At 38.9% G+C, this 22095-nt stretch overlaps 1 protein-coding gene across 1 annotated transcript in view; it reads left to right on the top strand.

The window, feature by feature from the left end:
- LOC126763910 (uncharacterized) overlaps positions 1–19141 on the top strand; it is a 72473-nt gene extending 53332 nt beyond the window's left edge. Inside the window, exon 2 of the mRNA XM_050481675.1 lies at positions 17890–19141. Coding sequence (XP_050337632.1) covers positions 17967–19019 — 1053 coding nt within the window. The 5' untranslated portion in view covers positions 17890–17966 and the 3' untranslated portion in view covers positions 19020–19141. The remainder of the gene's footprint in view (positions 1–17889) is intronic.
- The last annotated feature ends 2954 nt before the right edge of the window (positions 19142–22095 follow it).

The following is a 22095-nucleotide window of genomic DNA, read 5'->3' as shown; positions in this document are numbered from 1 at the left end:
ACGTTTATTTCGTATATTCGCTTGATAACGAATTGTGTTGGCAATGCGAACAAGAACAATCAGCTGATATTCACTTAAGTTTGAAATGTAAAATTTGTGAACGGATGTATTAATACACTATACATATTATACTTATGTATGTATGTACACCGTGGCGTAGCTACAACTTCGGGCGCCCGGGGCCAAGGATGTTCTGCCGCCCCCCTTTATCTACCTACCTAAATATCTTCGATATTAAGTATGTAAAATTTTGAGGAAATTGATAGTAAATTTACAAGACATCTTATTAAAAGCCATAAAAAAACCCATTTTCGCCCTATATCTTGTACACTTTTGACACAATTTTCAGGAATTTTTACACGAATTGGAGTTTTAAAAAAACAGCGAAGATCGTTTTGCCGCCCCCAAGACGTTGCGCCCGGGGCGACGGTCCCCTTCGCCCCCTCCTAGCTACGCCACTGTATGTACATAAGTTTTGAATGATAAAATATACGGTTAATGTTCATTTATCACTATTGTAATATATTTCATTTTTTAAATAATATTATGATAGTTTGTTATATAAATATGTAAGTATGAATATATCAAATACAAAAAATAATTAAAAAATAGGCTTTATTTTCACATTAACTACGAATATTGCTCAGAAAAAGTAATTTAATTTAAATGTATTCAATTGCACATGTATTCATTAAAATGCATAAAAAGAATTCGTACGAATACACATGTTTGCATATAAACGTATAAAAATATAAGCAAAAGACCGAACATACGTCTGTTAGAGCAATATCCGTATATACTTTTGAGCATAATTTTTATTCCACGCTCAGCTCTATTCAAGCAAAATGTAAAAATTTCTACTGCAGAGCTGGCAGTGGTGAAACTCCTCCATCTCGACCGAGTTAGCCAAAAATATTTTTACGTTCTTCGCGCCGTGAACCTTCTCTATTATAAACGTTCTCTGCCCCAAGTGTACGTTCACAATACCTCCACCTCTGGTGAATAAGAGTGGCGAGTGGTCAAAACGGTTGAGTAAAACGAAAATGATATAATAATTATTTATATATTATAGTACTATATATGTATGTATATACATTTATAAATATTATTTTCAATTTTGGTTATAGAAAGAAGTTTAATGCTGTTATCAAAAAATTTAATTATATCTTCTTGATATAAATAAATAAGCTATAAATTTTTAAGCGTTTTAGTTAACTTTTTCATGGACACATTGGAAATTATATTTGATTATGAGTAAACCAAAAGAAATAACTATTGACAAATGGAGTGTTTGTGTAGGAATGTAAGTATGATTTTGTTTGCTCTAAGGGATTTAGTCAGTTTTTCAGCATTTAGCGATGAAAATATATATGGGCCATTCCATCAATTGGCGACATGGTTTTGTACCCCTGGTTCTCCGATTTTGACGAAACTTTAGAATATCATAATATAGACCAAAATAAGAATATCTGTAAACTTTTTAGTGGTCAAAGTTGCTCCATAGTTTTTTGGCGCGCAATTCAAATTGAAATTGACGTTTCCATTCGATTCCTTGTTCAATTTTTCATAAGAATCAGTATTCAAAAATATGGGACTCTGATCCCATGAACAGCAAAAAAAATTCAAAGTTGTCGCTCAAAATCCAAAAAAACAACTTTTTTCCAAAATCCCATTTTTTGTGCTTTTCCACCAACTTTTTTTCAAAATTGACTTTTTCATTCGATTCCTTGTTCAATTTTACATAAGAATCAGTGTTCAAAAATATGGGGCTCTGATTCCATGAACAGCAAAAAAAATTCAAAGTCGATTTTGAAAAAAAATTAGTATGGGTATACATATATACGTTTTCATATATGTATGTAAGTGTTTCGTTGGTGACACTGTTTCTATTCAAAGTGAAATACAAACGAAAATTTGTAGCAAGTACAAGTTGATGCAGTATGTACATAGTTGAAGTTAGAAATTTTTTGAATGGTCGATACGTAGGATCAGCGTTTGAAAAGCTACGCTACTCCCATAGCGATTTATTTTGCTATTGCTACCGCTCTCACTTTGACGGGGTTTTGTCCGGTGAAAAATAATAGCAGTAGCAAAAATTAAATAATAATATTTTATTCAGAAAAAAAAAATTATAACACAAAATAGAAAATAATGCTTACCCTGAAACAAGAAAAGAGAATAAATTACAAATTAAAACTTTTTTAATTTAGTTTTGTAAATTGTTTCTACGCTTTTTTTTAGATTTTGTTCTTCAATAAAATTTAAAGCCTTTTTACATTGTTAATAAATTGTATTTTCTATTTGGTTGAAAATTTGGTCAAAAAGTCACGAAAAATCAATGCAATATCCGACGGTGCATTATCGTGATGCAAAACCAAGAGTTGTGGACCCATTATTCCGGCTTCAACACAGCCTTGATTTTTGATCCGCTTTGACGTGACTTTTTCGGCTTCGGCTCACCTTTGCCACGATATTCGGCCGATAGATCCAAGGCTCAACGCCAGTAATAAAACGTTTCATGACGTCCTGGTAATCGGAAAGTATTGTTTCACAGATGTTAACGCCCGGCATTTTTTCGAAAATATTGTGTGATTTCGGAACCAATTGTGCTTTCACTTTCCTTAGGCCCAAAATGTTTTTCACTGATCTTCCGATATTCCAACGATGTCAGTTAGATCTGTAACTGTTAATCAACGATTCTTAGGCACCAATTCCTTTATTAATTATTGACGTGTTGATCATCAGTTGATGTTAATGTCTCTGACAGTCATACCAACTTAGGAAAAAAATATTTCGCCGAATGGGTGTTCGCACGAAATTTAAATTAAAAAGTCTAACTATTTTTTGCCAACAATGCGTTTTTTAATGTTGTAGCAGGGTGTAATACTTGTAGAATTCCAACCAGAGTGTTGTTAGTTGAAAACCGTTTTAAAACTGTAATTGTTTGAATCGAAATGGCATTTCGGTCGAAATAGGGACACGCGATATCGTAAGATCGTAACTTCAAGCAAATTTGACAACAATTTTTTCACTGCCAACAGCAACAGGTTGAAAGAGTTAATAATTTTTGTAGCAACAAAAGATGTCATTTGAAATGTCGAATTCTATTGTTGAACATACTCAAAAAAAGATTCGACGTATGAGATGTCCCAAAATCTAATGAATACAATGGTTCGGGGAGTTTTTATTGCTGCCAATCTCACTTTGCCATTAGCACAACACATCCCGGCGTTTCATCTTGAGAGTTGTCTGGATCACAATGTGGGCAAATTTCGGCCATTATTCTAATGTATCCATACATACCAACTCAATTTGACTGTTGTAATTAAAAGCAGCACGCATCACTTCAGCCAAGATAGCACGAAGTACTTGTATTCTTCATCGCCATGCAAGGTTCAGTACAGGGTCAAGAGATATTTTTCATGCATTACAGTCACGCTGCGATGCATTACCTTGTGCGTGTTCATTTACGGTCTGTGATCATCTTAGTAATGACACATCGCGTTCGCTCGTCTGGCTCGTGGCATTTTTCTTTCACATAAAAAAGAATAATTAAAATTAAAAACAAATTGCATCTTTTACAAAAGAATAAAACATCTGTATGCATACAATATGTTTTTCTAAATAAAGAAACACTTATGTATATACATATGTATATGTTTTTCACTTCAAGTACTCGGCTACATTTCAAAAACTTAAGACTCACCTTTTGTATGAAAAGCAATTAACGCTCACAATTTGTTTTAAAAGAAGCACGTCCGAAATGAAATGACCACATGATTGACATGAAAACATAACAATTTGACAACACAATCCCCATCTTAAAAAATTGTTACAAAACATGTTATAAATGAAGAATCGTCCGATATAATTATATTATTCAAACCATCTGCTAAATAGTCCGAACACAGCCTAGTTGGCTTGGATAGATGAGCCCGTTCTTAAGTTATAAAATTACAACGAAAAGTGACATTACTTTTTATATATAAATTAAGTTGATGAGCAGGTTCCAACAATAAAGGTGGATTCAGAAAGTGCCGGAGTCAGTGCTTTATTGGTTAACTGTCCGTCAGTTTACATTCTGCTGACGCAGTCATGTGTAGAAGTTCACGCAAGTGAGAAAAGTTCTCTGAACATCCGTTTGAAGGCGAGCTAACGTGAGAAGACGAAACATCCCCTCCACAGGGTTGAGCGCTGGGTTTGGGATCCGCCACGTAAAAAAAAGTACCACAGCCTGGGATGAGAGACCCTCTTTTGATGACGACCATGGCCAACAAAAAAAGGACTATGATTTGAGGGCATGCACCTAGAATGTCTCAGCTGGTTGATGTCCTTGTTAGAGTGAAGGCTGCCGGACAAGGACTAAGGCGAGTAGGTCCTTGTGGCTTTTACTACAGTGGCCATATAAAGGACCACAAACTAGGTGTGGGATTCGTGGTGGGAGAGAGACTCCATCGCCGAGTACTGTCATTCATCCCGGTGGATGAATAAACCCACAATCTGCACCAAAGCAAAGTTCTTCAACATATCGCTGATTTGCGCCCACACCCCGACAATGTGACCACAGATGCCTTCTATGAGGGTTTGGAGCGCAGCTATTAAAGCTGCCCCCGGAACGATATCAAAATCGTGCTTGGCGACTTTAACGTCAGGGTGGGCAAAGAAGGTATCTTTGACAGTACGATTGGTACGAACTGTGGTTATCTGTAGTACTAGATTCCAGCCTAAGCAAATTCATCAAGCTACCTGGCTGTCTCTAGATCGAAAAACCACCAACCAGATCGATCATGTTGTTATAGACGGAAGGCACGTCTCTAGTGATGTGCGTGCGCTTCGAGGTCCTAACATCGACTCGGACCATTACCTTGTTGCAGCCAAGAAACGCCTCTGTGCAGCAAATAACGCATTTCAACAAACACAAGACTTGCACTCCTGTTCTCTGAGAGCACTCGTCAACAACTCGGCATAAGGGAACTGTGAGACGGCATTTCAAACTCCTTACATACAACTGCAACTAAAACAATTGGTTTACGAAAAATGCAAAAGAACAGCTGGTACGACGAAGAGTACCGTGTTGCAGCGGAAAGAAAACAGACTGCCTACCTCGCAACGTTACGATCGACCACAACACGTGCGGGACGGGATAGATACCGAGAGTTGAAGAGGGAAGCGAAACGCATTTGCAGACAGAAAAAAAAGAGGACGAAATGCGTGAGTATGAAGAGATTGACAAGGGTAATGCTCGAAAATTCTAAGAAAAAATGCGGCGGCTTATAGAACCCCCAAAGGTGATCTAGTGACCGATGCCCAGAGCATACTTAAATTATGGAGGGAACACTTCTCCAGCCTGCTGAATGGCAGTGAACGCACAACACCAGGAGAAGACGAACCCGATTCCCCAATCGATGACGATGTAGCAGACGTTCCATTGCCCGACCATGAAGAAGTTCGAATAGCAATTGCCCGCCTGAAGAACAACAAAGCGGCAGGGGCCGACGGATTGCCGGCCGAGCTATTCAAACACGGCGGCGAAGAACTGATAAGGAGCATGCATCAGCTTCTTTCCAAAATATGGTCGGACGAAAGTATGCCCATCGATTGGAATTTAAGTATACTCTGCCCAATCCACAAAAAGGGAGACCCCACAATCTGCGCCAACTACCCTGGGATAAGTATCCTCAACATCGCTTATTCTATTAAGCATATTGTGTGAAAGATTAAAGGCCACCGTCAACAAACTGATTAATCAACAACCGATCAGATATTCACCATGCGCCAAATCTTGGAAAAGATCCGCGAAAGGAGAATCGACACGTACCATCTCTTCATCGCTGCTTTTGACAGCACGAAAAGGAGCTGCCTTTATGCCACGTTGTCTGAATTTGGTATGCCCGCAAAACTAATACGGCTGTGTAAAATGACGTTAAGCAACACCAAAAGCTCCGTCAGTATCGGTAAGCACCTCTCCGAGCCGTTCAATACCAAACGAGGTTTCAGACAAGGCGTCTGCCTATAGTGCGATTTCTTCAATCTGCTGCTGAAGAAAGTAATTTGAGCTGCAGAACTTAATCGAGCAGGTACAATATTTTATAAGAGCGTACAGCTGCTGGCGTATGCCGATGATATTGAAAGGAACTAGTATAAATACCACCAAAAATGTCAGCCTAGAAATCCAACGTAGGATAACTCTTGCCAACGGGGGCTACTTCGTACTGAGTAGGCAATTGAGAAGTAAAGTCCTCTCTCGACGAACAAAAACTAATCGTTATAAGTCACCCATTATTCCCGTCATATGATGCAGAATCTTGGACGATGACAACAACTGATGAGCCGAGGGAAGGGTTCTGCGAAAGATTTATGGGCTTTTTCGCATTGGCCACGGCGAATATCACATTCGATGGAACGATGAGCTGTATGAAATATATGACGATATTGATATAGTTCAGCGAATTAAAAGATAACGGCTACACTGTCTAGGTCATGTTGTCCGAATGGACGAAAACACTCCAGCTATTATAGTATTCGACGCAGTACCCACCGGGGGAAGCAGAGGAAGAGGAGGACCTCCACCCCGATGGAAGGACCAGGTGGAGAAGGACCTGGCTTCGCTTGGAATATGCAATTGGCGCCACGTAGCGAAAAGAAGGAAATGTAAAAATATTAATGAATCTAAAATTTGGGCGCATAAATGTGCGCTGCTTTATCCGGCAAGCCGAGTCAGCATACGTCGGGTTATCGCTGATGGTCGCAGTGGCTGGGCAAGGATTTTATGCGTCGGCAGAATGTTGCAACGTAAAAAAGTGCATTGCATCATAAGAAGTGCATATCACAAACAAAAGCTGCACTTTTTATGTGTTATTTTTGTAGCTGTTGATGGCCTTCCGTACTTCCGTCGACGTTAGTCTTCCCTTTATGATTTGCCAAATTATGATGAAGCCAATGCCAACAGCCAGAGCATGATGCCTGCTGCAAAGCAAGCTTATGTGATTCGGCCTCCAACTCGTCCTTGAAATTTTGAATGATGCGCATATTCATCCTCTGGAGTTGGTGCATCCTTTGCACTGGATCGTGGCAAACGATGTTAAGAGAGGTTTTATCATCGTCAAAGGAAGTACGGAAGGTCATCAACAGCTACAAAACGACCGAGGACGGTCATGAGATTGAGGGGGAGTAGTTGACACATATCAAATCAGTTCAGTGTATCTAGCACGAAGAATGGGGATATTTGGCCGAAATTTTCATAAGGCACTTCTTAGTTACTTTGCTCGAACCATGTATCGAGCTTACGGTGAAAGGGCTTTCGACAGGAACTACTTCTTGCAGCTCATTTACGGGCTTAATGTAATTTTTTCAGCCTCTGTTTCAATTAATATTTTTATTGCTTTTGCGGACTTTTGATATTCTTCCGAATCTGGGGCGCTCTGAACAACATTCTTATTCAAACGCTGTCGCCTTGGTCCTGTTGCCTTACCTGGCATATTGTACCTTTTTCTGACCTGTTCGCCACTAGTTTGCTGCTTGGGAGAAGTGGTGGCCTGCTTAAACTTAGAAGATGAGTCAACTTTCATTGTCTCTGGGGCTTGCCTTTGGTCTTCTTTTTTGTTCCTATTTTCGTGGCTGTTGTTGCCCTGCTGCCTTTTGACAAAATGGGGGTTTCTCTAGGATGCGCATAGGATGCCGAACACATACGCTTTATGGTCGACTCTGCTTCTTTGGCTAGCGCTAATGCAGGCGCTAAATCTTTTGGCTGTGCCAGAAAAAGAATAGCCTTAAGTACTTTTTCAAGCCAGAAATGAAGGCGCGGAATGCGTCTGCCCTGACTTCATCGTTGAGCAGGCTACATTGCTCCGTCTCGTTTGACATTAAAACCTTGTTTGTAACTAGAGTCAACTTCCTTTCGACCTCATCATAATATTCCATGAGGTTTAATTCCCCTTGCCTAACCCTTCCGAGGCCCTGCTTCAATAGGCTTAGCGAAGTTTTATCGTCGTGGGTTCGTGCCCCACGTTGGGTGCCAATTAAGTTGATGAGCAAGTTCCAACAATTAAAGGTAATTCAAGAAGTGCCGAAGTCAGTAATTAAGTTAACGCGCAGGTTCTACTAATAAAAGGCGATTCAGGAAGTGCCGGAGTCAGTACTTTATTGGTTAACTTTAAAATACAAACTGCTTAATATTGAACTGTAAAAATATTAATGAATCTAAAATCTGGGCGCATAAATGTCGGCTGTCGCTTGCAACATAGGCAAGTGTCGGGTTACTGTTGCTGGTCGCAGTGGCTGGGCAACGAACTTATGCGTCAGAAGAATGTTGCAATGTAAACAAAGTACAATGTACAATGAATGGAAAGAATATCCTTTTCATTACATCTCCCCCCTTAACTGAGGTTTTTTGGCGTACAAAAAAATGTTCAATAATTACTTAATCTCATATTTAGGAGCTGGTAGTAGTTTTGATACATGGAATAAATTTGATTCCGCTTTTTTATATCCTGTTTTTATTTTAAAGATACATTTTGATATTTTCTCAAGTATTTCAAAAGGACCGCTTCTGATTTCGCTTAATTTCTTTCTATTCAGTTTGTTACCGTTTTCTACAAATACTTTTTCTCCGATCTTAAATTCATACTCGACTCTTGATTTATCAAACAATTTCTTATTATAATTGTGGGACCTTTGACTATTTGTAAACGCGATTTCTCTATCATGTTTTAGGTCTTTATGTTCTTTATCCAGCTCTTTTGGCAGAATTTTTACATCGTCACCCTCTAACAAATATTTTGGACTGAATTTTGTCACGGAATGCACCGTTACGTTGTAACGCTTTGTGCATTCGTGAGCTATTGTTGTCCACGCAGTTTTTGTTTCTCCTTCATTATATTTACATCTTATCCTATTAATCATCGTTTGATTTAGTATCTCATTAAGGCCGTTTGAAAAGGGAGTATCAACCGAAGTGAAAATTATTTTTATGCCATTTTTCTCTAGAAACTCTTTAAACTCTGTAGAGTTTACTCCAGGATATTGATCGGCTAGTATTATTTCAATTTTGTACGATTTTATTACATTTTCCACGAATTTGTGAAGTCTCTTGACGATTGAGTCTGTGATGTTAAGATATAGGCATATCGCGTGAAATGGTCTGTTAGAAGATGCAAATATCTCTTTGTTGATCTAGAACCGCCGAAACCACCAATTCTATCTATGGATACTATTTCAAAAGGTTTTTCTGCTGGTCCTAAATGAGACATTAATCCAAACTTTTCCTGGCCTCTTCTTCTTAATTAGCATAGAAACCGCTTAAGCGATTATAGCCGAGTTAACAACAGCGCGCCAGTCGTTTCTTCTTTTCGCTACGTGGCGCCAATTGGATATTCCAAGCGAAGCCAGGTCCTTCTCCACTTGGTCCTTCCAACGGAGTGGAGGTCTTCCTCTTCCTCTGCTTCCCCCGGCGGGTACTGCGTCGAATATTTTCAGAGCTGGAGTGTTTTCGTCCATCCGGACAACATGACCTAGCCAGCGTAGCCGCTGTCTTTTAATTCGCTGAACTATGTCGATGTCGTCGTATATCTCGTACAGCTCATCGTTCCATCGGATGCGATATTCGCCGTGGCTAACACGCAAAGGACCATAAATCTTTCGCAGAACTTTTCTCTCGAAAACTCGCAACGTCGACTCATCCGTTGTTGACATCGTCCAAGACTCTGCACCATACAGCAGGACGGGAATTATGAGTGACTTATAGAGTTTGGTTTTTGTTTGTCGAGAGAGGACTTTGCTTCTCAATTGCCTACTCAGTCCGAAGTAGCACCTGTTGGCAAGAGTTATCCTGCGTTGGATTTCAAGGCTGACATTGTTGGTGGTGCTTACGCTGGTTCCAAGATAGACGAAATTATCTACGACTTCAAAGTTGTGACTGTCAACAGTGACGTGAGAGCCAAGTCGCGAATGCGACGACTGTTTGTTTGATGACAGGAGATATTTCGTCTTGCCCTCGTTCACTGCCAGACCCATTTTCTGTGCTTCCTTGTCCAGCCTGGAGAAAGCAGAACTAACGGCGCGGGTGTTGAGGCCGATGATATCAATATCATCGGCATACGCCAACAGCTGTACACTCTTATAGAAGATAGTACCTTCTCTATTTAGTTCTGCGGCTCGAACTATTTTCTCCAAAAGCAGGTTGAAAAAGTCGCACGATAGGGAATCGCCTTGTCTGAAACCTCGTTTGGTATCGAACGGCTCGGAGAGGTCCTTCCCGACCCTGACGGAGCTTTTGGTGTTATTCAACGTCAGTTTACACAGCCGTATTAGTTTTGCGGGGATACCAAATTCAGACATCGCGGCATAAAGGCAGCTCCTTTTCGCGCTGTCGAAAGCAGCTTTGAAATCGACGAAGAGGTGGTGTGTGTCGATTCTCCTTTCACGGGTCTTTTCCAAGATTTGTCGCATGATGAATATCTGGTCGGTTGTTGATTTGCCAGGTCTAAAGCCACACTGATAAGGTCCAATCAGTTTGTTGACGGTGGGCTTTAATCTTTCACACAGTACGCTCGATAGAACCTTATATGCGATGTTGAGGAGGCTAATCCCACGGTAGTTGGCGCAGATTGTGGGGTCTCCTTTTTTATGGATTGGGCATAGCACACTTAAATTCCAATCGTTGGGCATGCTTTCGTCCGACCATATTTTACAAAGAAGCTGATGCATGCACCTTATCAGTTCTTCGCCGCCGTGTTTGAATAGCTCGGCCGGCAATCCGTCGGCTCCTGCCGCTTTGTTGTTCTTCAGGCGGGCAATTGCTATTCGAACTTCTTCATGGTCGGGTAATGGAACGTCTGCTCCATCGTCATCGATTGGGGAATCGGGTTCTCCTTCTCCTGGTGTTGTGCGTTCACTGCCATTCAGCAGGCTGGAGAAGTGTTCCCTCCATAATTTAAGTATGCTTTGGGCATCAGTGACTAGATCACCTTTGGGGGTTCTACAGGAATACGCTCCGGTCTTGAAACCTTCCGTAAGCCGCCGCATTTTTTCTTAGAATTTTCGAGCATTACCACTGTCGGCCAGCTTATCAAGCTCTTCATACTCACGCCTTTCAGCCTCTTTCTTCTTCTGTCTACAAATGCGTCTCGCTTCCCTCTTCAACTCTCGGTATCTATCCCATCCTGCACGTGTAGTGGTCGATCGTAACGTTGCGAGGTAGGCAGCCTGTTTTCTCTCCGCTGCGACACGGCACTCCTCGTCGTACCAGCTGTTCTTTTGCACTTTCCGAAAACCAATGGTTTCGGTTGCAGCTGTACGTAAGGAGTTTGAAATGCCGTCCCACAGTTCCCTTAAACCGAGTTGTTGACGAGTGCTCTCAGAGAGCAGGAGTGCAAGCCGAGTAGAAAATCGTTCAGCTGTCTGTTGTGATTGCAGCTTCTCGACGTCGAACCTTCCTTGTCTTTGGTGGCGCGCGTTTTTTGCTGCACAGAGGCGGGTGCGAATCTTAGCTGCAACAAGATAGTGGTCCGAGTCGATGTTAGGACCTCGGAGCGCACGCACATTTAAAACACTGGAGACGTGTCTTCCGTTTATCACAACATGATCGATCTGGTTGGTAGTTTTTCGATCCGGAGACAGCCAGGTAGCTTGATGAATCTTCTTATGCTGGAATCTAGTACTACAGATACCCATATTTCGGGCCCCGGCGAAGTCAATCAGCCTCAACCCATTTGGGGATGTTTCGTCGTGGAGGCTGAATTTACCGACTGTATTGCCAAATATACCTTCTTTGCCCACCCTGGCGTTAAAGTCGCCAAGCACGATTTTGACATCGTGGCGGGGGCAGCTCTCATAAGCGCGCTCCAAGCGCTCATAGAAGGCATCTTTGGTCACATCGTCCTTCGCTTCCGTCGGGGCGTGGGCGCAAATCAGCGATATGTTGAAGAACCTCGCTTTGATGCGGATTGTGGCTAGACGTTCATTCACCGGAGTGAATGATAGTACTCGGCGACGGAGTCTCTCTCCCACCACGAATCCTACACCAAACTTGCGCTCCTTTATATGGCCACTGCAGTAAATGTCACAAGGACCTACTCGTCTCTGTCCTTGCCCCGTCCATCGCATTTCTTGGACGGCGGTGATGTCAGCCTTTGTCTTTACGAGGACATCAACCAGATGGGCAGCGGCACCTTCCCAATTAAGGGACCGGACATTCCAGGTGCATGCCCTCAATTCGTAGTCCTTATTTCGTTTGCCATGGTCGTCATCAAAAGGGGGGTCTCTCATCCGAGGCTGGTTGTAGCTCTTCACTGGGGGTGTTTTTTACGTGGCGGGTCCCAAACCCAGCGCACAACCCTATGTAGGTAATGTTTCGCCTTCTCACTTTAGCTCGCCTTTGAACGGATGTTCTTAGACTACCCAGAGGATACTTGGTCAAAGACCGGAAGTAGTGAGCTGCTTGAGCCATGTGTAAAAGAATCGTTTCTGGCCACTCCCAAGTGAATGGCGATCAGAGAACTTTCCTCACTTGCGTGAATTTCTACACATGACTCCATCCTCCTCAGAGAACTTTCCTCACTTGCGTGAACTTCTACACATGACTCCATCCTCCTGGCCTCTAGTCTTATTTTTTATGCATATGGTACATTTCTTACAAAAACGTGAAGTACGGGCTTATTTTGCTTTTTATTTGTTCTCTACTTATGTGACAGTAATGGTTATGAATTTTCTTTATTAATTCAACGCCCATGTTTTCCGATAGCAGAATTTTTTTTGTCTTTTTTACGTATTTTTAATATACATATTTTATCTGTTAGTACCAATTTTCCTTTTTTGTTTGTAAATCTGGGTTTTTTTTCTGGTCTTCCAAGATTTCGTTTAAGCTAACCAGATTCACGATTTTTAGGGTTTTGTCTTCTTCCTCGGTTGGTTCGAGAACTGGATTCCGACTCAAACAATCGGATTCAGTATTATATTTTCCCTGATTATATTTGATATCAAAATTGTACTGTGATAAAAAGAGTGTCATGTTTCTGAGTTCTTCATCTGTTCGTGATTTTACATTTACTTGCAACAGAGGTTTGTGGTCAGTAAAAATAGTGAATCTCTTTCCCATTAGTCGGTATTGCCAGTATTGTATAGCCTCCTTTATAGCTAAACATTCTAAGTAAATAGCTTTCTTTTGGGTTTGACTTTTTGTTAGTTTTTTCAAAAAGTATGCAATAGGTTTTTCGTCCCCGTTTTCTTGTGGCTGTTTTAGAATCGCTCCGAGTTCTTGTATGCTTGCGTCAGTGAATATGTGTATTTGTTTATCTGGATCGAAGATCCCCAACACTGGTTTTGAGCATAGAAGGTTTTTTATATCATTAAATGAGTTTTGACATCTTTCTGTCCATATAAATTTTTGGATCTTTTCGTAATAAATTATGCAAAGGTTCCAGAATCTTTGTGCTATCTTTGATATATTTGTGATAAAAATTTATTTTTCCCAGGAATTGACGAATATTTTTTCTAGTTTTCGGGGTCGGAAAGGCCTTTATAGCTACTAAATTATCATTTATTGGATATATATTATTATTTTCTATTATGTGGCCCAAGTATTTTACCGAACTTTCCGCAAACGTGCATTTTGAAAATTTAAGTCTAAATACTTCCTTCAATACGGCCTCCAGCAATTGCCCGACGTGATTCACATGTTCATCGAAACTTTTAGAAAAAACAAGAATATCATCAATATAGTTTACTGTGAAATCCGTTAGTTTATTTTTCCTAATAATGTTACTTAATATCCGTTGAAAAATTGCTGGTGCTGTTTTCAGGCCAAACGGTAAGCAGGTCCATTGAAACTGACCCTCTTGAGTTACGAAAGCTGTCTTTTGCCTATCTGCAATCTTTAGGGGAATTGACCAAAAAGCAGCATTTATATCTAATTTTGTAAAATGTTTACAATTTCGCGCTTTTTCCATTATGTCCTCGATTAGAGGAAAAGGTTGAGATTCAGGTATTACGTTTTTGTTCAATTCCCTAAAGTCTATACACAGTCTAGATTTCGTCCCTTCGTCCCATTTGTATGCCATTGTGACTGGGGCAGCAAAGGGGCTATATGATTCCTCGATCAGGTCTCTTTCTAACAGCTTCGCTATCTGCTCCTCTATTTCTTTTTTATCATCTATAGTACACCTATATGGACGTTTACTGGGGTATTTTTCAACGACTAGATCTATGTGAGCTTCATAGTTCCTCACTGTCCCTATATCGTATTTATCTTTGGCAAATACACTTTTGTATCGTTCAACTAATTTATTGATTTCGTTTTTTTCTTCACATAATAAGTGGTTAATTTGAATTTGGAAATTTTCTTTTACTATATTTTCATTGAAATTTATAACAAATCTCCTATCATTATTCTTTTTTATCGTTTCTTTTGAAATATTTTCTTGGTTATCAATTTCTTTTGTGTTCAAACAACTCTACTTGACGTTTAAATTCTCGTCTTGAGTCAATTTGAATTCTTTTATTGAATCTAAGCCAAGTAGGAGAACGTATTTGAAATTCATATCATCAACAACAAATATTTTAGTTTTTTTTTTTCCATTTCGAAAATTTTAAGTTTTACCTCTATCCAGCCTTCGGCTTTCTTTACACCACTGATTGTTTGTAAATTATTAGTATTATTTCCCGGATTATTGACTACGTTCTTTTTTTCAAGAATTTTGAATTGATTAATGACACGTTTGATCCGGAATCATAGATTCCGTCCAATTCAAGGAAATCATTGAGTAATACTTTTATTTTAATCAGTGGTGTCAAGATTAGTTTTTTGGACTCTCGTGTTCTAATTCTACCTCTAATTCCGCGTTATTGACATGCTTGATTTTTTCATTTTTTTGTTCTCCATTTTCTTTATTCTTGAACCAGCAGTTTGATTCCGAGTGGCGCCGTCCGGGCTTATTATTTTTTTTTCACATATTGTGCATGCATTTTTCTCAGGTTTGGTCTTCTGGGTATCGGTTTTTCGTTCTTTTTTCTCTCCGCTAGGTGTTCCAGTTTTCCCAACGCGCCGAATAAGTTTTCAGTTTTTCTCAATGATTCACGATCTAGCTTATCAGTAATAAAGTTTTGCAGAGCTGTTGTGATCAGGTCGATCAGCATTCCCGTGTCCGTGGTTTTACGAATTTCTAATAATAGTCGCTCTTTTTTTACAGCGAAGTCTACCAGAGACCCCGAATGGTATTTATACCCCAATGCATATCTGACAGGTGCCCAACCCTTACTTGCGTAGGTATCGATAAAATTGTTTTTCCATTCTGCGCAATTTGAATTTATGGTCAATTTCAGCATCATGGACGAGTACCAGTCAAGACACGACCAGTCTAAAAATAATTTAAACATCTCAATCATCTGATTCTCTTTTACATCCAATCTTCTGCATTCAGTTTCAAATTCTCGTATCCACTGCTCCGCATTTGGGTTTTTGTTCGAAAATTTATCTATAACGAATTTTTCAGCTTTTTTACTTAAATTCTCTGTGGCGTTCTTCTTTTTTTCATCAAGTAGTTGTTTTAAAAGGTCTTTTAGTAACCCATCTTCTGGCTCAACCTTGTCTTGGATTTGTTCAAGGAATGTGTCCTAAAAAGCATATTTTCTGCCTCATCCATATAGCATTGGTTTAGCTCTGGGGTCAATAAAATCCAAACGCTCCGTTTTTCATGTCGTTTGGTCAACGTTTCCTTTACTCTTGCGAACTCACTCGTTCCTTTTAATGTGGTATGGAGTGAGGTAGGTTGTTGATCCTCTGGGATCTCAAATTTTTCTCCCAATGTATTTTTTATTTGGGTTACGGTCATGAAATTACTCTTACCTCCTTGTGCGGCTTTGATAACGAAGTTAAATTTCAACTTTTCCATTGTGATTATATTCTCCTTTATTTTTGGTTATGTTATGACGAAAATGTCGTTTTATAATGAAGTATTATTTTGGATAATAATCGACACTCTTGTTTCATCTAAAATTAAGAGTTTTTTTTATTTAATTGATGTCTATTTACACTATTTACATTATTATTTACCTAAAATTAAGAGAAACGACATTTAATGTCTGCTCCTTTGTATACGCATTTTTATACCTTGTTATACATGTGGTGACCTCTATCGATTATATCTTAAGTCTAGTTTTATAATGTACCTAGTGACATCTACTGTTAGTAGATGTACAATGAATGGAAAGAATATCCTTTTCATTACATATATATATATAATATATGGGTGTGTATAAGTAATATTTGTTATAGTTTTTATTTCATTTACATATAATTCTATTTACGTTTACTTGAAAATATATACGAAGTAACCTGTGAGTTTGGATAATTCCTCCGATTATGTATTTATCATACATTGTGAGAAAAAGTGCCCTGATTTGTAAATATAACGCAAAATATTTAAATATTCATCAATATTTATTTCGTCGCCTTCAAAGTAATGCCCAACAGATTTATTACACTTATGCTAACGATTTTTTCAGTCCTCGAACCCTTTTCATAAGCACTTTTTGGGTTGGTCTTCAGCTCCTTCTGCGAATTTTGTTTTATCTCTTCGATCAACTGAAAACGGGTTCGGACAAATTCTTTGTTGGATATTTTTATCCATTGTAAAATTCGCAAAGCACTACAAACCAACAAATTGGTTGAAAGATCGCGCTCATATCTGACACAGTAATTAAGCACAGTCCTGTCAACTTAGGAAAATAAATTGTTTTGAAATATCATTTACCCAGGAAATTAAATTACGATTTCCGGGTGTTTTTTTTGGCTCAATGTACGTTAAGCGCATCCGTGTATCTTTCTGTGTTTTTGGTTAGGTTCATTGTGTTGTTTTTACATTTTTATAGTCTTTTTAGAAAAACTGGGCGTGGCCCCGCCCTCTAATAAGTTTAATGTACATATATTTTAAGGCACTTAACCTATAACAACCAAATTTGCCGAGTGTAAATGTTATAAAAACTTCTACTGGCAGTGTGAAAACGAATGAACTCGAAGGATAACCCCGCTCTCTCCCCATATAACTGTACTGTCAGAAACTACTAAATGCGTCATAAATCAATAACTAAATACCTCAGAGACATTAAATTTTACCACCAAGATGGTATAAGAGAGCATTCCTCTTACATTCTTATATCACAGTCCGATTTTGGGTGAAAACGGACTGCAACCACGTCTACTACCCATATAACAAATTTTCAAATTCCACTTGATTCGTTTAGTTTCCAGTTCACAAATCAAGAAGCAATCAATATAACGGGATAAAACTTTGCAGGAATCATGTCTTTAGTGTGTGCCACCATTACCAAGAATGTTTCAAATTCAACAAAAACTGTCCACGCCCCTAGGTACCGAATATTTAGGCAGCGGTACCTATAGTGTGCCTATGATCGAAAATGTGGATCAATGTGTGATATATCTATATATGTAACTGAAATTATGGGTTGAATCAGACCATACTTACCGCATATGTCATTCAATAGCGTGTTATACCGGTGCCGAAGCATAATTATTCAAGGTAATTTTATTGGATATATTAGAAACAAAGGAAGGGTTGGACTGATTATTTCTGTAAACTAAGCCATACTTGGAAACGCATTTTCGTGTAATTACTAACCTAAGTATATTAAGTCAACTAGAATAATCAAAATCATTATAAACTGTATCAAATATTGAGTAATTCGTGGACCGATATCAAACACTATAATATGATCTGCAATTACTAATATATACACATGAAATATAATAAATATTTAACTGAAAAAGTAAATTAATTACTTTAAAGACGTTGTTTCTTATTATATTTACAAAATAAATAATTTTTACATCTTATGCAATACAAGATTTATTAATGCAATATTGCATGTTTCTTAAAGGTAAAACTATTTTATTAGAAAATGAACACGGCAAAAACAGTGCACAAGAGCTTTCCACATTTGTACCTTCTGAAAAGATGCAGTTTGAAGATGCAAGAGACGGAAATTTGTTGCAGAATTGCCATGAATTAAATTTGCACAACTGCAACGAATCAACTGAAGCAGGAGTCCCTTTTGAACACTTACTCGAATTTACACAAGAACTATCCACTGAATCAATTAAAGAGCATGAACCAAATGAAAATTATAAGATTGTCAATATGGCTACCAAACTACATGAAGTAGACGAGCTGCTTAAACAAATGCAACAGCAACAATACTATAAGACGGATTGTTTTGGTTTAGATAATGACAAAGAAGAACAAGAGGAAAATTTTAGAGAACTTGTTATTTCGTTAATGGATAATCATCTGGAAAGCCAACAATCTGATTCGGAACATGAAAGGATTTTAGCTGATAACGATGAGATTTGTGAAAGTTCAGCATTAAATTCTCTAATTATTGGCCAAGAGTGTCAAACTGAAAAATTTGATTATGCATTAATTACAAAGCGTCCTTGTAAAAGCAATTTTACTTTTGCATCGGATATTCTGGAACCTCCTTCAGAATGTGAAACATCTCCTTGTGATTTATTACACATCAATGTATGTAATACTATAAAAGACCACAACAGCCTACATTTAGACGAAATTACGTCCGAAAATATTAGACTAAAAATGCTCGCATCTTCGTTATCTGAAAGTGAACCACATATATTTGAAGTTGGTATGTGGAACCAAATTTTATCAAATAATAGAGGGACTGAGCTATTGAACTTCAACATAAGCGCAACGTTAACCGATACAGTAGGTACTTCAAGTGACACTGAGTCAACAATAATTTTCGCTGCAGCTAAACCAAGCAGTAAGAATGAAGTACATGAAATCCTAACAGAAAATCATAAAAATATTCGCATCAACGCATGGGATGGAGCGCAGGCTGCAACTCGTCGAAGGACCTTCCAAAGAGGGAATGCTCTGCGAAATGACTCGATAGTTGACGAGAGACAGTTATTTAATTCAAAAGATGAGAATCGGAACCTATTCAAGCAAAAATCTGAGTTATATTCAAATGGTTGGTACATATTTTAGTAATAACATATTTATTGTTGTGTTATACTATTGTTCTTTGCATTGAAATATGGTATATTGTTTAACTAGTATCCTCCTTTGTGTTTGCGGCGTATTAAATATAAGTATCATATAATATCATACATTGAGTAATTTACTGCTGAACAATTTATATGCGTTTATTCTTCTTCTTCTTCTTAATTGGCGTAGACATCGCTTACGCGATTATAGCCGAGTTAACAACAGCACGCCAGTCGTTTCTTCTTTTCGCTGCGTGGCGCCAATTGGATATTCCAAGCGAAGCCAGGTCCTTCTCCAATTGGTCCTTCCAACGGAGTGGAGGTCTTCCTCTTCCTCTGCTTCCCCCGGCGGGTACTGCATCGAATACTTTCAGAGCTGGAGTGTTTTCGTCCATCCGGACAACATGACCTAGCCAGCGTAGCCGCTGTCTTTTAATTCGCTGAACTATGTCAATGTCGTCATATATCTCGTACAGCTCATCGTTCCATCGGATGTGATATTCGCCGTGGCCAATGCGCAAAGGACCATAAATCTTTCGCAGAATTTTTCTCTCGAAAACTCGTAACGTCGACTCATCCGTTGTTGACATCGTCCAAGTCTCTGCACCATACAGCAGGACGGGAATTATGAGTGACTTATAGAGTTTGGTTTTTGTTTGTCGAGAGAGGACTTTGCTTCTCAATTGCCTACTCATTCCGGAGTAGCACCTGTTGGCAAGAGTTATCCTGCGTTGAATTTCTAGGCTGACATTGTTGGTGGTGTTCACGCTGGTTCCAAGATAGACGAAATTATCTACGACTTCAAAGTTATGACTGTCAACAGTGACGTGAGAGCCAAGTCGCGAATGCGACGACTGTTTGTTTGATGCCAGGAGATATTTTTTCCCTCGTTCACTACCAGACCCATTTTGTGTGCTTCCTTGTCCAGCCTACAGAAAGCAGAACTAACGGCGCGGGTGTTGAGGCCGATGATATCAATATCGTCGGCATACGCCAGCAGCTGTACACTCTTATAGAAGATGGTACCTTCTCTGTTTAGTTCTGCAGCTCGAACTATTTTCTCCAGGAGCAGGTTGAAGAAGTCGCACGATAGGGAGTCGCCTTGTCCGAAACCTCGTTTGGTATCGATCGGCTCGGAGAGGTCCTTCCCGATCCTGACGGAGCTTTTCGTGTTGTTCAACGTCAGTTTACACAGCCGTATTAGTTTTGCGGGGATACCAAATTCAGACATCGCGGCATACCATATTCAGACATCGCGGGGAGGATGGAGTCATGTGTAGAAGTTCACGCAAGTGAGGAAAGTTCTCTGATCGCCATTCACTTGGGAGTGGCCAGAAACGATTCTTTTATACATGGCTCAAGCAGCTCAAGCAGCTCACTACTTCCGGTCTTTGACCAAGTATCCTCTGGGTAGCCTAAGAACATCCGTTCGAAGGCGAGCTAATGTGAGAAGGCGAAACATTACCTACATAGGGTTGTGCGCTGGGCTTGGGACCCGCCACGTAAAAACAATACCAATGAAAAAAAAAAAGTATGCTTTTATTACTTCTCCTTATTTTTTCATTCAGTTCGCTATTAACGGTTGTATTGTGATAATTTTTAAAAGCATTGTCTTTCTATTAATAATTAAATCTCGTCAATAGTGTGCAGATATCAATTTATTAAAGTGAAATTTAATTAAATTACTTACTAAGTTAGAGATCAATACTTCGGAATTCTAGAAGCAGAACGATCACCAAAAACAAAAATTATAGGCCTATGCAACACTCATGATTTCCCAAGCTTAAAGAAAAAAACCCACATTTCACCACATTCTCTTGCCCAGAATTCCTAATAAGCAAGAATAAAGACAACCAAAAGCCATTAAAATCATACAACATATTTCTACTCCAAAAAGCTCTTGAATCGATAACTTATGATCCTTCCAGTTCTGCTTTATTTACCAGAGAATTAATACGAAAAATAACCATCAAACCACAATGCAAAAAAATTGTCAACACTTCTCTTCGTATAATTTCCCTTAGTGCCTACGAACGAAAGAAGTCAACATTGCATGGCTGATATATCCCATTACCAATGCAATGTAAAAACTGATTTGTCTGTATCTTTAACAAACGACCCGTCTTCTTCTTCTTCTTTACTGGCGTAAACACCGCTTATAGCCTTGACAGACGGCAGCGTTAATCCGGATTAACTGCGCACTTAATCAGATCCAAATTTGTAGGTGACAGACGGCAGCTATGCGAGTTCGAAACTCTCATAAACAGCTCATTGTCCTTTTTATAATATTTTCAATGAAAATTGATAGAAGATAAACATTACGGTTGTTAGCCGACCAATTTTTACCAAACCATTTTTTATTACAAAAACATAAGTATAAACACATTATTTTTAAAACTGCATCATAACATAGAAGTTTTATTGATATTATATTGAGAATTTGATAAACAGCTGTCAGGGTTTCTTGTATTTCATTCACAATAGATGAAAATTGGCCATTTTTAACAATGTTGCTAACGAAAATCTCACAAACTCCCTAAAATTTTGAGAGTTATTTTTGGATTCAGCAACGGAGTTAGCTGTGGTAACTCCTGAATTAATCCCGAAAAATGCAATTAATCTGGTTTAACGCTGCCGTCAGTCAATGCTATTACGCGATTATAGCCGAGTTAACAACTGCGGGCCAGTCGTTTCTCGACAGCAACAAATTTCTACTTGCGCATCTCTCTCCCAACCAAAACCAAATCACGGCTACAATAAACATTTATTGTAATCACAGTTTATGGGAAATTTCTTATATGGCAACTTTACCCAATATTTGACATTTAAACTGTGAGCGCACAAAGATACTCGTAGTCTTATATCATTTAAATGGAAAGCAAACCGCTAATGATTCTAGTATGTATGTACTATATATAGACTTATTACAAAAAATTACCTACGGAAGTTATTTTTTACAATTTTGTTATAGGCAGTAACGAAGAGGATGACGATATTCTAATAAATTTTGCCGTTGATGCGGCGCTTATTTTAGCTAATCAGACCGCATACGACAAATGCAGCGTATAAAAATATTT

The sequence above is a fragment of the Bactrocera neohumeralis genome, unplaced genomic scaffold (assembly GCF_024586455.1).
Source record: "Bactrocera neohumeralis isolate Rockhampton unplaced genomic scaffold, APGP_CSIRO_Bneo_wtdbg2-racon-allhic-juicebox.fasta_v2 cluster09, whole genome shotgun sequence".
NCBI classification, from domain to species: domain Eukaryota; kingdom Metazoa; phylum Arthropoda; class Insecta; order Diptera; family Tephritidae; genus Bactrocera; species Bactrocera neohumeralis.
The sequence above is the reverse complement of the archived record's forward strand: the minus strand, read 5'-3'. Positions and strand labels throughout refer to the sequence as shown.